Source organism: Vombatus ursinus, unplaced genomic scaffold (assembly GCF_900497805.2).
Source record: "Vombatus ursinus unplaced genomic scaffold, bare-nosed wombat genome assembly UNPS02014807.1, whole genome shotgun sequence".
NCBI classification, from domain to species: domain Eukaryota; kingdom Metazoa; phylum Chordata; class Mammalia; order Diprotodontia; family Vombatidae; genus Vombatus; species Vombatus ursinus.
The window spans coordinates 59,787,863-59,805,027 of NW_020954585.1; the positions used below are offsets into that span (position 1 = coordinate 59,787,863).

At 39.7% G+C, this 17,165-nt stretch overlaps 1 protein-coding gene across 2 annotated transcripts in view; it reads right to left on the bottom strand.

Annotated features, from left to right (window-relative positions):
- Window positions 1-17,165, bottom strand: part of LOC114052339 (radial spoke head 10 homolog B2-like) — a 61,867-nt gene that overhangs the window by 13,753 nt on the left and 30,949 nt on the right. For both annotated transcript variants that reach the window (XM_027874893.1, XM_027874891.1), the window contains exons 12-15: window positions 16,544-16,623; window positions 14,962-15,110; window positions 13,504-13,611; window positions 2,905-3,039 (exon numbers count right to left, since the gene is read on the bottom strand). In XM_027874893.1, the coding sequence (XP_027730694.1) occupies window positions 2,905-3,039; window positions 13,504-13,611; window positions 14,962-15,110; window positions 16,544-16,623 (472 nt within the window). The remainder of the gene's footprint in view (window positions 1-2,904; window positions 3,040-13,503; window positions 13,612-14,961; window positions 15,111-16,543; window positions 16,624-17,165) is intronic.

A 17,165-nucleotide genomic window follows, 5' to 3' on the forward strand; every position in this document is an offset into this window, starting at 1 on the left:
TAGGTGATTCTTGGTTGTAATCCTGTCTCCTTTGCCCTCCGGAATATTATATTCCATCCCTTAATGTAGAAGCAGCTAAATCTTGTGTTATCCTGATTGTGTTTCCACAATACTTGAATTGCTTCTTTCTGGCTGCTTGTAATATTTTCTCCTTGACCTGGGAGCTCTGGAATTTGGCTACAATATTCCTAGGAGTTTTCCTTTGAAGATCTCTTTCAGGAGGAGATCAGTGGATTCTTTCAATTTCTTTTTTGCCCTCTGGTTCTAAAATATCAGCACAGTTTTCCTTGATCATTTCTTGAAAGATGATGTCTAGGCTCTTTTTTTTGATCATGGCTTTCAGATAGTCCAATAATTTTAAAATTATCTCTCCTGGATCTATTTTCCAGGTCAGTTGTTTTTCCAATGAGATATTTCACATTGTTTTCTAATTTTTCAATCTTTTGCATTTGTTTTACAGTATCTTGATTTCTCATAAAGTCACTAGATTTCAATTGCTCTATTCTAATTTTTAGGGAAGTATTTTCTTCAGTAAGCTTTTGGAGTTCCTTTTCCATTTGGCCAGTTTTGCTTTTTAGGGCATTCTTCTCTTCTTTGGCTTTTTGGACCTCTTTTGCCATTTGGGTTAGGCTATTTCTTAAGGTGTTATTTTCTTCATTATTTTTTTGGGTCTCCTTTAGCAAGCTGTTAACTTGTTTTTCATGATTTTCTTGCATCACTCTCATTTCTCTTCCCAGTTTTTCCTCTACTTCTCTTACTTGCTTCTCAAAATCCCTTTTGAGCTCTTCCAACCTGAGACTGATTCATATTTTTCTTGGAAGTTTTGGATGTAGGAGCTTTGACTTTGTTTTCTTCTTCTGGTTGTATGTTTTGATCTTCTTTGTCACCAAAGTAAGATAATATAGTCTGACTCTTTTTGTGCTGCTTGCTCATGATCCCAACCAATTACTTGAGCTTTAAACTCTTTGTTAAGGTAAGAGTCTGTTTCCATTGTGGAGAATGTACTGTCCCAAGCTGTGGGGGTTTGTACAGCTGTTTTCAGACATACTTCTAGGGACCTGAAAAGTATCAGTTCTTCCAAGGTGCTATGATTAGGGGCAAAGTGTTTCCTCTCCACCACCACAACCAGCTCCACCACACCAGCACTCCTCCTGGCCAGTGCTCTTCCTTGCCCCAGGACCACCCCTCAGAACTGTGACTCAGATCCAACATGGGCAAAGCAAGAGATTTCTGCCTCAGCCCTGGCAAAGAGATCCTTGCAATCCCCCTCTGATCAGCCACTCGATTCCCCTTCAGTCTGTGAGCCGGAAGCTCAGGAGGCAGCAGTTGCCCTGAGGGCATGCTCTGGAAACCGCCACAGCCGCCCTCGATTCAGTCCTCTGAGGCCTGCTCCAGGGTCGCTGTGGCCTGCACGCCCACGCCAAACTGTGCTCCTCTCCCAGCCCAGTGCGATATACCTTTCTGATCAGCCATCTAGGTTGTCTTGGGCTGGAAATTTGATTTACTCTTTTTTTTTGTGGGTTCTGCTGCTTTAGAATTTGTTTAGAGCCATTTTTTATAGGTATTTGGAGGGGTTTGGGGGAGAGCTCTAGCAAGTCACTGCTTTCCCTCTGCCATCTTCCCAATTCTACTTTTTAAGGCATTCTTCTCGTTGGCTTTTTGGACCTCTTTTGCCATTTGGGTTAGGCTATTTTTTAAGGTGTTATTTTCCTCAGTATTTTTTTGGATCTCCTTTAGCAAGCCGTTGACTTGTTTTTCACGATTTTCTTGCATCACTCTCATTTCTCTTCCCAGTTTTTCCTCTACTTCTCTTACTTGCTTCTCAAAATCCTTTTTGAGCTCTTCCATGGCCTGGGACTGATTCATATTTTTCTTGGAGGCTTTGGATGTAGGAGTTTTGACTTTGTTGTCTTCTTCTGGTTGTATGTTTTGATCTTCTTTGGCACCAAAGAAAGATTCTACAATCTGACTTTTTTTGCGCAGTTTGCTCATGATCCCAGCCAATTACTTGAATTTTAAACTCTTTGTTAAGGTAGGGGTCTGCTTCCAGTGTGGAGAATGTACTGTCCCAGGCTTTGGGGGTTTTGCACAGCTATTTTCAGAGATACTTCTAGGGACCTGTAAATTTTCAGTTCATTCAAGGTGGAATGATCAAGGGTGAGGTGTTTACTCCTTTCCTGGCCTGTGCTCTCATCTGTGAGTGACCACAAGCGCTCTTTTCTGCCTTGGAACTGTGAGGAGGATTCTCTCTCCACCGCCATGACAAGCTTCACCACACCAGCGCTCCTTCTCACCCCAGGACCACCACTGTGGTCCAGATCCAAGCACAGACAAAGCAAGAGATTCCTGCCTCAGAGCCAGCAAAGAGATCCCTGCAATCCCCCTCTGATCAGTCACTTGATTCCCCCTCAGTCTGTGGGCCAAGAGCTCTGGAAGCAGCCCCTCTGAGGCTGTGCTGGGACTGGGGCTGAGACTGAGTTTCTCTCTCACCTAGGTCCAACAGATCTTTCCTACTGACCTTCTAAGTTGTCTTTGGCATTTGTGGGTTGAGAAGTCTAGAAACCACCACAGCTGCTCATGATTCAGTCCCCTAAGGCCTGGTCTTTGCCTGCATGCCCACACTGAACAGCACTCCTCTCCCAGCCTGGCACGATAGACCTTTCCAATCAACCATCCAGGTTGTCTGGGGCTGAAAATTTGTTTCACTCTGTCTTTTTGTGGATTCTGCTGCTCTAGAATTTGTTTAGAGCCATTTTTTACAGGTATTTGGAGGGGTTTGGAGGAGAGCTCAAGCAAGTCACTGCTTTTACTCTTCCATCTTGGCTCTGACCCCCCCTTTTTTTTTATTTCTTTTGGGATACAGCCCTAGCTCTACATAAATTTTAAATTTGATTTTTTTTTTACCTGTTGTGTGCTGATATATTTGACTGCAGTAAAATCATCGGCTGTGTGGCTTCCTTGTTGTTGCTTATCTGTCTGCGTTGTATCGGAGAAAAGTGCACAGCCTAACAGAGCTTCAAAGAATTCTAGAAAAACCAGCTGAAATAAAAACAAGCACCAATATTATTCATCTCAACAGACACATCTCATTCTGGGTACTGATCTTCATTTTGTACAGAAAATAGCTTAAGGAGAGACCTAATGAGATACTCAAGTACCAGAAGTAAATAACATCTTGTATCAAGTACAGCATTTATCCACAAACCAGTGGATCTAAAAATCTGATTACGTTGATATATTTTATTTTAAGCAGATTCTTCTCATGGGAAAAGTACCCTCTTTAAAAGCATTTAGTACTATATTTCCTTTTTTCCCCCCTGAATACTGAAACGAGAAGCAGCACTTTCCTTTGCAAGCAAAAGACAAAGCTTACTTAAAAGAATCAGTTCTTTCTTCCTACTTACACTTGGCACTACAAAGCCAGACATTTAGGTGAGTTTATCAAAGGCTCAGATGTAAGAGAGGTGACTACAGCTGGGGGGATGACACAGGGCTGCTAGATGGGACAGTGGATAGAGTGCCAGGCCTGGAGTCAGGAAGACTCATCTTCTGGTCTCAGACACTTACTAGCTGTGTGACCCTGGACAAGTCACGTAACCATTTGCCTCAGTTTCTTCATCTGTAAAATGAACTGGAGAAGGAAATGGAAAACCACTCCAGTATCTTTGCCAAGAGAACCCCAAATGGAGTCACAAAAAGTTGGACACTACTGAAACAACTGAACAACATGACACAGACAGAGCATTGGACTTGGAGTATGGAAGACCTGAGGTTAAATTTTGCCTCAGACACATATTAGCTGTGTGATCTTAGGCAAGTCAGCCTCACTTTCCTCATCTGTCTCACAGGGCTGATGTGAAAATCAAATAAAAAATATATGCAAAACACTTTGATAATCTTCAAATGCAAAATAAGTATTGGCTATCATCATCCTCATCGTCATTACCCCATTCTTTATCCCTGCATTCTTCTACTACTTATAGGTTGAGCACTGATCCACCCAGCCACACCTCCAGACTCTGGGACCAGTTCTGACCCTTTTTAGAAGAAATATAAGGAGATAACTGCTTAGTCTTTCTTCTTGGCCTGTCCTAATCATCTAGGCCAGGGGTGGGAAACCTTCAGCCTCAAAGCCCCATGTGTACTGAGTCAAGTTTTACAGAACAAATTGTTTTATTAAGGAGATTTGTTCTGTGAATTTTGGATTCAGTCAAAGGGCTGAACCTGAGGACCTAGAGGGCCACATGTGGCCCTTCAGGCTGCAGGTTCCCCACCCCTGACTTATTCCTATTCCCCACTAACTGATGTGTGGAAAGAAACAAAAGAAGGAATTTCCTACCCTTGAACTTTAATCTCCATAATGGATCCATTGATATTTGCTATCAGACCTCCCCCCAATGTCCACTGCCTATTTATTCTACTTTTTTTTTTGAAGCAGACTTTTTTCACTTTATTCTTTTTCATATTTTTTCTTTTTGATGTGTTTCTTCTTTCCCAACTGTGACTAATATGCAAATATGATTTACATGACAACACAAACATATCTATTTAACTACTATTTTCAGGGGAAGGAAGGAGAGGGAGGGAAAAAAATTGGGAACTCAAAATCTTGTAAAAATGGATGCTAGAAATTGACTTGACATGTGATTGGGTAATTTTTTTTAATTTATTTTTTTGTTTTCAACATTTACTTCCACAAGATTTTGAGTTCCAAATTTTCACCCCATATCACCCCTCCTCTCACCCCAAGATGGCATGCATTCTGAATACCCCTTCCCCTAGTCTGCCTTCCCTTCTATTTTTCCCCCCCTTCTCTTATCCCCTTCCTCTTCAATTTCCCTGTAGGGCAGGATGGATTTCTGTACCCCATTTCCTGTATTTCTTATTTCCCAGTTGCATGTGAAAACTTTTTTTTAAACATGTGTTTTTAAAACTTTGGGTTCCAAATTTTCTCCCTTCCTCCCTCCCCACCCACCCTTGATAAGGTGACTAAATATAGGTTATATATGTGCAGTTATGCAAAACACTTCCATAGTAGACATGCTGTGAAAAACTAACTCTATTTCCCTTAATCCTATCCCGCCCCCTCATTTATTCTATTCTTTCTTTTGACCCTGTCCCTCCTCAGAAGTATTTGCTTCTGATTACTCCCTTTCCCAATCTGCCCTCCTCTCTATCATTCCCCTACTCTCTTTCCCCCCCAATTTTCCTGTAGGGTAAGACAGATTTCCACACCCAATTGAGTGTCTATATTGTTCCCTCCTTAAGTCAAATCCTATGAGAATAAGATTCACTCATTCCCTCTCACCTTCCCCCATTTCCCCTCCACTGTAAGAGCCTTTTCTTTTCTGTTTTTTTTTTTGTGGGATAATTTACCCTGTTCTACTTCTCCCTTTCTCCTTCTCCTAGTATATTCCTCTCTCACCCCTTAATTTTATTTTCCAGATATGACCCCTTCATTTTCAACTCACCCTGTACCCTCTATCTATCTATCTATCTATCTATCTATCTATCTATCTATCTATCTATCTATATCTATATATACGTACATATAATTTTTCCCCCTCCAACTACCCTAATACTGACAAAGGTCTCATGAGTTACAAATATCATCTTTCCATGCAGTAATGTAAACAGTTCAACCTTAATAAGTCTCTTATGATTTTCTCTTTCCTGTTTACCTCTTCATGTTCCACTCGAGTCTTGTATTTGAAAATCAAATTTTCTCTTCAACTCTGGTCTTTTCATCAAGAATGCTTGAAAGTCCTCTATTTCACTGAATGACCATTTTTTCCCCTGAAGAATTATACTCAGTTTTGCTGGGTAGGTGATTCTTGGTTGTAATCCTATCTCCTTTGCTCTCCGGAATACTATATTCCATGCCCTGTGGTCCTTTAATGTAGAAGCAGCTAAATCTTGTGTTATCCTGATTGTGTTTCCACAATACTTGAATTGTTTCTTTCTGGCTGCTTGTAATATTTTCTCCTTGACCTGGGAACTATGGAATTTGGCTACAATATTCCTAGGAGTTTTCCTTTGGGGATCTCTTTCAGGAGGAGATAGCTGGATTCTTTCAATTTCTATTTTGCCCTCTGGTTCTAAAATATCAGCACAGTTGTCCTGGATAATTTCTTGAAAGATGATGTCTAGGCTCTTTTTTTGATCATGGCTTTCAGATAGTCCAATAATTTTTAAATTCTCTCTCCTGGATCTATTTTCCAGGTCAGTTGTTTTTCCAATGAGATATTTCACATTGTTTTCTAATTTTTCATTCTTTTGGATTTGTTTTACAGTGTCTTGATTTCTCATAAAGTCACTAGATTCCAATTGCTCTATTCTAATTTTTAGGGAAGTATTTTCTTCGGTAATCTTTTGGACTTCCTTTTCCATTTGGCCAGTTTTGCTTTTTAGAGCATTCTTCTCCTCATTGGCTTTTTGGACCTCTTTTGACATTTGGGTTAGGCTATTTTTTAAGGTGTTATTTTCTTCAGCATTTTTTTGGGTCTCCTTTAGCAAGCTGTTGACTTGTTTTTCATGATTTTCTTGCATCACTCTCAGTTTTTCCTCTACTTCTCTTACTTGCTTCTCAAAATCCCTTTTGAGCTCTTCCAAGGCCTGGGACTGATTCATGTTTTTCTTGGAGGCTTTGGATGAAGGAGCTTTGGCTTTGTTGTCTTCTTCTGGTTGTATGTTTTGATCTTCTTTATCACCAAAGTAAGATAATATAGTCTGACTCTTTTTGCGCTGCTTGCTCACGATCCCGGCCAATTACTTGAGTTTTAAACTCTTTGTTAAGGTAAAAGTCTGCTTCCAATGTGAAGAGTGTACTGTCCCAAGCGGTGGGGGTTTGTACAGCTGTTTTCAGAGGTACTTCTAGGGACCTGTAAATTTTCAGTTCTTCCAAGGGGGTATGATAAGGGGCAAGGTGTTTTCTCTCCACCACCACAACAAGCTCCACCATACCAGCATTCCTTCTCGCCCCAGGACCGCCCCTCAGAACTGCCACCCAGATCCAAGCACCAGTAAAGCAAGAGATTCCTGCCTCAGCACTGGCAAAGAGATCCCTGCAGTCCCCCTCTGATCAGCCACTGGATTCTCCCTCAGTCTGTGGGTCAGAAGCTCAAGAAAAAGCCGCGGCCCTGGGCCATGCTCGAGACTTGCGGCTGAGACCTAGCTCCTCTCTCACCACAGTCACAGACTTTTCCCACTGACCTTCTAAGTTGTCTTTGGTGTTCAGGCGTTGAGAAGTCTGGAAACTGCCACAGCTGCCTACGATTCAGTCTTCAGAGGCCTGCTCCAGGTTCATTGCAGCCTGCGTGCCCACATCGAACTGTGCTCCTCTCCTCGCCCAGTGCGATATACCTTTCCGATTAACCATCCAGGCTGTCTTCAGCTGGATATTTGTTTCACTTTGTCTTTTTGTGGGTTCTGCTGCTTTAGAATTTGTTTAGAGCCATATTTGGAGGGCTTTGTGAGAGAGCTCAAGACAGTCACTGCTTTCCCTCTGCCATCTTGGCTCTGCCTATTTATTCTACTTCTATCAATTATCTCCTCTCTCAAACTCCACCCTACCCAGACTTGGGTAGACTATGGATTTTAGACTCCTTTTCGACTTCTGACTTATGATACTTGCCTTTCCTTCTCTTTTCCACTCAAGGTGACTGATGTAGCAATTTCAGATCTATCTTGGCCTCAGGTACTTGAATATTTCAGTCTTTTTTTAAAATTTTTTTTTATTTTAACATGTGTTTTTAAAACTTTGGGTTACAAATTTTCTCCCCTCCTCCCTCTCCACCCACCCTCATTGAAAAGGCAAGCATCTCGATACAGCTTATAGATGTGTAGTCATGTAAAACACTTCTATAGTAGTCATGTTATGAAAAACTAAGTATATTTCCCTTCATCCTATCCTACCCCCCATTTATTATGTTCTCTCTTTTGACCCTGTCCCTCCTCAGAAGTGTTTACTTCTGATTATCCCCTCTCCCAATCTGCCCTCCCCTCTATCAACCCTGCTCTCATGTCCCCTTCCCCCCTTATTTTCCTGTAGGGTAACATAAATTTCCATACCCCATTGTGTATGTTATTCCCTCCTTAAGCCAAATCCTATGAAGATAAGATTCACTCATTCCCTCTCACCTTCCCCATTTCCCCTCCACTGTAAGAGCCTTTTCTTGTCTGTTTCGTGTGAGATAATTTACCCCATTCTACTTCTCCCTTTCTCCTTCTCCCAGTATAATCCTCTCTCACCCCTTAATTTTATTTTCCAGATATCACCCCTTCATCATCAACTCACCCTGTGCCGTCTATCTATCTATCAATCTATCTATCTAACTATACATACATATAATTTTTTCTCTCCAATGACTCTAATACTGACAAAGGTCTCATGAGTTACAAATATCATCTTTCCATGCAGGAATGTAAACAGTTCAACCTTAATAAGTCTCTTATGATTTCTCTTTCCTATTTACCTCTTCCATGTTTCACTTGAGTCCTGTATTTGAAAGTCAAATTTTCTATTCAGTTCTAGTCTTTTCCACAGGAATGCTTGAAAGTCCCCTATTTCATTGAATGACAATTTTTTACCCTGAGGGATTATACTCAGTTTTGCTGGGTAGGTGATTCTTGGTTGTAATCCTATCTCCTTTGCCCTCTGGAATATCATACTCCATGCCCTCCAGTCCCTTAATGTAGAAGCTGCTAAATCTTGTGTTATCCTGATTGTGTTTCCACAATACTTGAATTGTTTCTTTCTGGCTGCCTGCAATATTTTCTCCTTGACCTGGGAATTCTAGAATTTGGCTACAATATTCCTAGGAGTTTTCCTTTGGGGATCTCTTTCAGGAGGTGATGGCTGGATTCTTTCAATTTCTATTCTACCCTCTGGTTCTAGAATATCAGGGCAGTTTTCCTTGATAATTTCTTGAAAGATGATGTCTAGGCTCTTTTTTTGATCATGGCTTTCAGATAGTCCAATAATTTTTAAGTTCTCTCTCCTGGATCTATTTTGCAGGTCAGTTGTTTTTCCAATGAGATATTTCACATTGTTTTCTAATTTTTCATTCTTTTGGATTTGTTTTACAGTGTCTTGATTTCTCATAAAGTCACTAGCTTCCAATTGCTCTATTCTAATTTTTAAGGAAGTATTTTCTTCAGTAAGCTTTTGGAGTTCCTTTTCCATTTGGCCAGTTTTGCTTTTTAAGGCATTCTTCTCCTCATTGGCCATTTGGGTTAGGCTATTTTTTAAGGTGTTATTTTCTTCAGTATTTTTTTGGGGTCTCCTTTAGCATCACTCTCAGTTTTTCCTCTACTTCTCTTACTTGCTTCTCAAAATCCTTTTTGAGCTCTTCCAAGGCCTGGGACCAATTCATATTTTTCTTAGAGGCTTTGGATGTAGGAACTTTGGCTTCATTGTCTTCTTCTGGTTGTATGTTTTGATCTTCTTTGTCACCAAAGTAAGATAATATAGTCTGACTCTTTTTGCACTGCTTGCTCATGATCCCGGCCAATTACCTGAGTCATAAACCCTTTGTTAAGGTAGGGGTCTGTTTCCAGTGGGGAGAATGTACTGTCCCAAGCTTCAGGGGTTTTGTGCAGTTGTTTTCAGAGCTAATTCTAGGGACCTGTAAATTTTCAGTTCATTCAAGGTGCTATGATGAAGGGCGAGGTGTTTTTTTTTTAAGACATGATTTTTATTGAACATTTGTAAGACTCACTTTTACATTATTACAAATACTTTACAAAAAAATCAGCTGTAAAAAAAAAAGGGACATTTTCCTGGATTTATCATTGTACAGTTTAAGCAAAAAAATATTATGTCTAAATATGAAGGTCATTTTCCAAGTATCCAAGCATAATCCTTATGTACTCACTTCATCAAAATACATTACACACATAGGTATAGATACTTTTTGATAAATATTTTCACAATTAACCAATAAAGCACATCTACCTCTTTGGGTTTGCCTGTGTTTCTTTCCACAGACTGAATCAACCTTCAAGAGGAAGGGAACATTGCCTGTATTCATTTCCAAAGAACAATCAAATGGAATAGCTAAGGGCGAGGTGTTTACTCCTTTCCTGGCCTGTGCTCTGCTCTATGAGTGACCACAAGCACTCTTTTCTGTCTTGGAACTGTGAGGAGGATTTGCTTTCCACAGCCACTACAAGCTCCACCACGCCAGTGCTCCTCCTCACCCCAGGACCACCACCCAGAACTGTGACCCAGATCCAAGCATGGGCAAAGCAAGAGAATCCTGCCTTAGCAGACAGATCCCTGCAATCCCCCTCTGATCAATCACTCGAGTCCCCCTCAGTCTGTGGGCCAGAAGCTCAGGAGGCAGTCACCACCCTGGGGCCGAGCTTGGGGAATGGGCCTGGGACCCCACGCTTCTCTCTCACCGCAGAAACAGACTTTTCCCACTGACCTAAATTGTCTTTGGTGTTCATGGGTTGAGAAGTCTGGAAACCACCATAGCTGCTGGCGATTCAGTCCTCTGAGGCCTGTTCCAGGTTTGCTGCAGTCTGCACGCCCACACAGAACTGCGCTCCTCTCCCAGCCTTTCTGATCAATCATCCAGGCTGTCTTGGGCTGGAAATTTGTGTCACTTTGTCTTTTTGTGCGTTTTGCTGCTTTAGAATTTGTTTAGAGCCATTTTTATGGGTATTTGGAGGGGTTTGGGGGAGAGCTCAAGCAGATCACTGCTTTTACTCCACCATCTTGGTTCTGCCCCTTGAATATTTCAGTCTTAACTGACAGACCCTAACCTTGTTTCCATGTTCCCTAGGAGTCATCCAACCTGAAAGTTCTGCCTATATCTAGGGTTCTGACCTTGCTATGAACCAAGAACCCTCTGCCCAATCGCCACTTCTAATAGAAGTCACCCAGGGGCTGTAATTTGAGAAGTCCAATTTAACCTCCTTAAACTAGTGGTACCAAAAAATCGCCACAAGTCCCTTCCATCTGTGAAGTTACAGTATTAAAAGGGTTTAGGGGTGGGGAATGTAAGTATACAGCTTGTTATCTGAGATAGGTAAGAAGTCTGTTATATAATGCCTTAGAAGAAATCAATTTATTTATTTACCTATTAAAAATCAGAGCCCAGAGGGCATGGGACACAGGAAGATGTAAATTTTTATAAAGTTCCAGAAATGGGAATGGATTTGTGGTTAGGGGAGATGGTGGCTAGTGAAGGGGGACAAAAGACTCCCTTATTTTAGATTTTTGTCTAGAGCCAGCCCTTATTATGCAAAAGGAGAAGCGTCTTCCTCAGAACGTCTTGTCTATATATCAAAATTCAAACATTGCCTCCTGAGAATTTTATACAAAATTATAACTATGGGCAGGCTGGTTGAGTAGATCACTAATTTCACTAACATTCACATATCACTTTACATATATTATACATTCATATACAATATCTTGTTTATTACATATTTACATATATCATCTTATTTAAGCCTCATAACACACCCTGTGAGGAAGATACTATTTTTATCCTCATTTTACAAAGAAGGAAACTGAGGCTGGAAGTAACTTGCCCAGGATCACAGTTTGGGTAGCCAAGGTAGGGTTTGAATCCAGGTATTTCTGACACCAAGTCCAACAATGTATCCACTCACTACACTAAGCTACTTGCCTCCCTTATTGAATTTGATATCATTATTCTTGGAACTGAAAGACTCACTATTTTTCCTTTTGAGAAGCAGGAGAACCAATCCTACATTTCTTAGTTAAACAACATCATGGAAAGGACACTACTAGTCTTAGGGACAGACGACCTTAGTCCAAGCCCCAGTCCCATTCAACACATATTAGCTGTAGCAAATCACTGGCCTCATCTGGAAAGCATTTTTAAAACTAAGCTTAAAGTGCTACAGAAACATGAATGATAATCATTAGTATTGTTTTCATGGGAGTAGCCTACCTTTTAATTTTCTAACAAAGCATTATGAGTGTGCAAGCTAGGTGGACAGAGTGCTGGGCCTGGAGTCAGGAAGACCTGAGTTCAAATCTGGTCTCAGACACTTACTAGCTGTGTGACCATGGGCAAGTCACTTAACCCCATTTGCCTCAGTTTCCTCATCTATAAAATGAGCTGGAGAAGAAAACGGCAAGCGACTCCAGTTTTGTTGCCAAGAAAATTCCAAATGGGGTCACAAAAAGTCAGACAAAACTGAAAAATGACTTGAAGGTGCTTTACATGTATTATTTGATCCTTAAAACAATTTTGTGTGGTAGGTACTATCATTATCCTTATTTTGCAAATGAAGAAGCAGAGAGGCTCATAAAATTTAAATGACTTGACCAAGGTCACATATCATCTGAGCTTGGATGGTGTAGTAATTTGACTTGAGTTGTTAAGTGTACAGCTGGAAGAGATATGAGGTCTTCCTGATTTTATGTCCAGCACTCTATGCACAACACTACCTCGATGCCTTATTTTACAAATAAGAAAACTAAGTCAGATCATTAGAACTAGAAGAGACCTTAGCAATTTTCAGGTCCAAACTTCTCATTTTACTGAACTGCAGTCAGTTATCTCAAATGTCTTATCTCAAATGACTTATCTCAAAGTCACAAAGTTAGCTTAATGGCCGAGCCAGGACTAGAAATAGGATTTCTTGATGTCCAGTCAAGTGCCCTTTCCATTGTATCACACTGATTTTCATTTGCTCAAGGTCACAGAGCTAGAAACTCTTAAAATTGAAGAGTTTTATCACGAATATTTTGGGAAAAAGATACAAATCTATCTCTGTGACACATACATACAACCTTTATTATAAAGAAACAAGAGAGACATTTATAAAAATCATCTTGACTAAATCAATTAATATATCAATAATTATAGTTTTATATGCTTTTTATTTCATTCATTTTTGGTTTCCCTTGATCAGAAATGCTTTCATTTTTAATATCCATCTATATGCAAGGGTTTTTAACCTGGGGTCCAAGAAATTGTTTTTAACAATATTTTGATAACTATATTTCAATTGGTTGATAAAAATCAATTGGTTTCCTTTGTAATCATATATATGGTATTTTATGCATTTAAAACATTATTCTTAGAAGGGGTCTACAGACTTCATCAGACTGCCCAAAGGGCCCATAACACCCACCAAAAAAGGTTAAGAACCCCCGACCAAAAGTAAGGCATGTGGCCATGGAGAGCTGGCCTAAAAACCAGAACGCCTGGGCTCACATCCTGCAGCTGACACATACTAACCATGTGACCAAGAACAAGTCATTTAACCTCTCACCATCCTAGACGATTCTCTCAGATATAAACTGTAAGATAGTTATCTGTCTGCATCGTTAGAAGGAGTTCTTCCCTTTCATCAGCCTACCTTGATGAAATCCTGACCATTCATCCACACTTTCTCAATTCAGTCACAGATCTACTTTCACCTTTTATCATCGTTATTTTTCAATCAACTCTTGGTTATAGTACACTTTATTACAGACAAAAAGTTGTGTCATTGTGGTTCTTCCCTGCTTACCTCCAGTTCAAAGTTGCTATCAATCCCATCATGCATGAAAGGACTATCTTCTGCTATAATTTCCACAAATTTGGTTGCTGTTAAATTTTTAGTTATTATTTTAAAATCCTGTAGGAACAAATAATCAAACACCATCTGCATAAGCATAAATATATAAAACATAAGTAGCTTTAAAATACACATATATAAAAACATTTACATGAATGTAAATTATAAACATCTTTAAATTTGCAACCTTAATATGAAAATATATAAATTGAATACTCTTACTATTTTTCTATAATTTTAGATTTAAAAAACTATTTCTAAAATATAAGAAAAAATTCAAAAAATCTCTTAGTCATTTCATCCAGCTCCACTGGATTTAAAAATCATCTCTACATATCCAACTCTCATCCCTCTTGCGGTCCAGTTCTGCATCTCCAACTTCTTGTCTTTACTTGCCTTTTTTTGTCCCGGGGTATCTTAAACTCAACATGTCCAAAACTGAACTCATTTTCTTTCTACCTTAACCCACATCTCCTCATAACTTCCCTATTTCTGTTAAGGGTATTATCCATTCTCCAGTCACCCAGATTTGCAGCCAAGTAGTCACTCTTGATTCCTCAGTCTCCCTCACTGTTACTCCCTCAACTTCTCCCACCTCTGTCCTCTTCACTCCATTCACAGGGCCATCACTTTGGTTCAAATCCTCATTACAACTTGCTTGGATTACTGCAATCATTCCCTAATTGGTCTGTCCCTCTCCAATCCATCCTCCACTTAGTAGACAACTGATATTAAGTTTCAGTGATTCTCTATTGTCTCTGAGATATAATACAAATGCCTCTGTTTAGCATTTAAAGTCCTTCCCACTCTAGTTCTAAACTTATCATCCTACACTGAACTTACATAGCTCCCCAGCATACACTGTATGCTCCAAACAAAATCAGAGACTTACTGTTTTTGGTACATGCTATTCAAGCTTCTAGTCGCATGCCTGGGATCCTCTCTATCTTCACCTCTGCCCCTTGGAATTAATCTTAGTTTCCTCCAATGTTCAAATTAAATGCTACTTCCTACAGAAGGTCCTTCTCTTCAGTTGTTAATTGATCTCTTCAGTTATTAACTATCCTCTGAAATTAGTTGGTATTTACTTATCCGTATAAATGTCATTTCCACAAGTAGAATGTAAGCCCCCTGAGGGCAGAGATTGCTTAATTTTTGCCTTTATATCTCCAGCACCTAGTAAGTAGGGTGCCTGGCATGGCAAATAATACTTAATAAATGCTTGTTGAATTAAATTGCTTTCCCATTCCTCCGAAAGCCCCATTCAATATCTAGTGATCATGAAAGCCCATCACAGTGAGTTCCCTTATTATTCTTTTCCTATCATTCTAGAAAATTTTGTCCTTTCTTTTATCCAAACTTAAACAATTAAGTATGCAAATTAAGTATGAAAGTTTCAAAAGTGATTACCTTCAACATCCAGAGGAAGTATCTGGTCTTCATTGTTAGCTCATGAGGTGGATTAATGTTTGGTCTACAATAAGCTAAATAAATCTCCCAGCATTTGTCTATATAATTCATTGCATAGACAGTCCGCTGTTGGTCACAGAAAAAATTGCCTAAGAAAATAAAAGGGAAAATTAAAACATTCAAATACAATTATGTATAGCAGTCTGAGGGATTCCCACCCACTTCCACCTGCGATTTTGAGCAACTGAAAAAACAAAGAATAACTTCGTCAGGACATGTATGGTTGTGAGGAAAGTGTTGGTACACAGGGGACTGAAAGTTGGTATGAGGTGTGAAGGTGGGTGGGGGTGCTGGGAGCAAGAATGAGGTCACATGGAGGAAATAAGGAACTGGGAGATTTTTTAATTTTATTTTTATTTATTTATTTTTGCTATTCTCATCTTGCAATTGAACACAGCACCAAAAGATTCTCGAACTTTACAGTGAACTACATTATTGTCCTGAGGAACTGGGAACAGGCTACCAACCCATGAGAAGAGTCTGGAACAAGAGGGATATGACACCCTAGGGGCCCTGACCTTCCACTCTGAGCTGCAGGGAGAAGGCTAAATGGGAGGGAGGGAGCACTTGGGACTGTTAAGCAACTAGTATGTCTCTCACAAACTCCTTTCTCTCCTCTAACACTGTCACCACCAGGTGGCAAACTCATGCCTAGACTATCACAAAAGCCTCGAGTAAATCTTCCTGCCAAGTCTCTGTCTACTCCAATCCATCTACTCAATTGTCAAAATGATGTTCCTAACGCACAGGTCTGACCATGTTCATTCCACCCTGCCAATAAACACCAGTGGCTCCCTATCACCTCCAGGATCAAATATAAAATTCTCTGTTTTGTGTTCAAAAGTCCTTTATAACCTGCCCCCTCCCCAACACCTGCTGGTCTTACACTTTACCCCTTCCCCTGACCATGTACTCTGAGATCCAGTGACACTGGTCTCCTTGCTGTTTCACAGGCACCTTCACTGGCTGTCTCTCATGCTTGGAATTCTTTGCCTTCTCATTTCTATCTGGCTTTTTTCAAGAACCATTTTGAAAATCTTACCTTCTATAGGAAGACTTTCCTGATTCTCCTTAATTCTAGCTATAGCTTGTGTGTCCATAGTTGTTTGAATGTGGTCTCTCCTGTTAGACCGAGCTCCTTGAGGGTAAGAACTGTCTTTACCCTTGTTTGAATCCCTTAGTATGTATTAGGCACTTAACAAATGTTTATTGATCTACAATAGGGCTTTACAAATATCTGTGCCATTAATGGTTGCCCTTAAATTATTTATAAATATCTGAGCCCAAAATGATAATCATCCTCTGGTTACCATTTTGTTCCCCCCTCCCACTTTTTTGTGTGTGCAAAATTCTTTTCTAATGACAAAATGCATGTCTACAAATCAAGGAATTAGTTTCAGCTTTCTGGGTGGTTCTACACATATATGTCCCAGACCCTTCCTATCACATCTCCAACACAAAGGTGGTAGTTATATTTAGCAGAGATTATATGTTTTATATATTATCTGACAATTTTGCTTACCTTTTATCTGACAGGCATTGGGAGTAATATTATCAGTCATCATTTTTGAAAAACACATGAAGAGGGATGGACTTCCATTTCTGTGATTTAAAAAATTGCAGATAACATTTTGCTATGAGAAACCCATGACGGAAATCTAGTTTAAAGATAAACATCTAGCTGTGACTCCATCTGAATAAAACTTTCCAAAGTCATTTGCAATGTACAGATCAACCTAAAAGGGTTTCAGAGTTTGGACCTTATATCTAAAACCCTTGTTGTTAACAGAAATAGAATATTCTTTCTATTTCTTTCTGTGAATAGAAGCCACTTGGAAAAGCAGTAGGGTTTCTGCTCAAAGGAGGTCAAAAACAGGGCCCACAGATACCAAAATAAATGTGCTTTTTAGCATTTTTTTTTGTGGTAACAAAGAAATGGAGACAGATGGGTATTCCTTAATTGGAGAATGGCTAATTAAATTGTGATGCATGAATCTAATGGAATATTGTTCTAGTATAAAAAGTGTGAAGAATAGAGAAAAATATGAGAAGACGAATGATGCAGAATTAATTAAGCAGAATAAGGAAAACTGCACAATGATGACAACAATACAAACAGAAAGAACAAAATCCCAAACTGAACA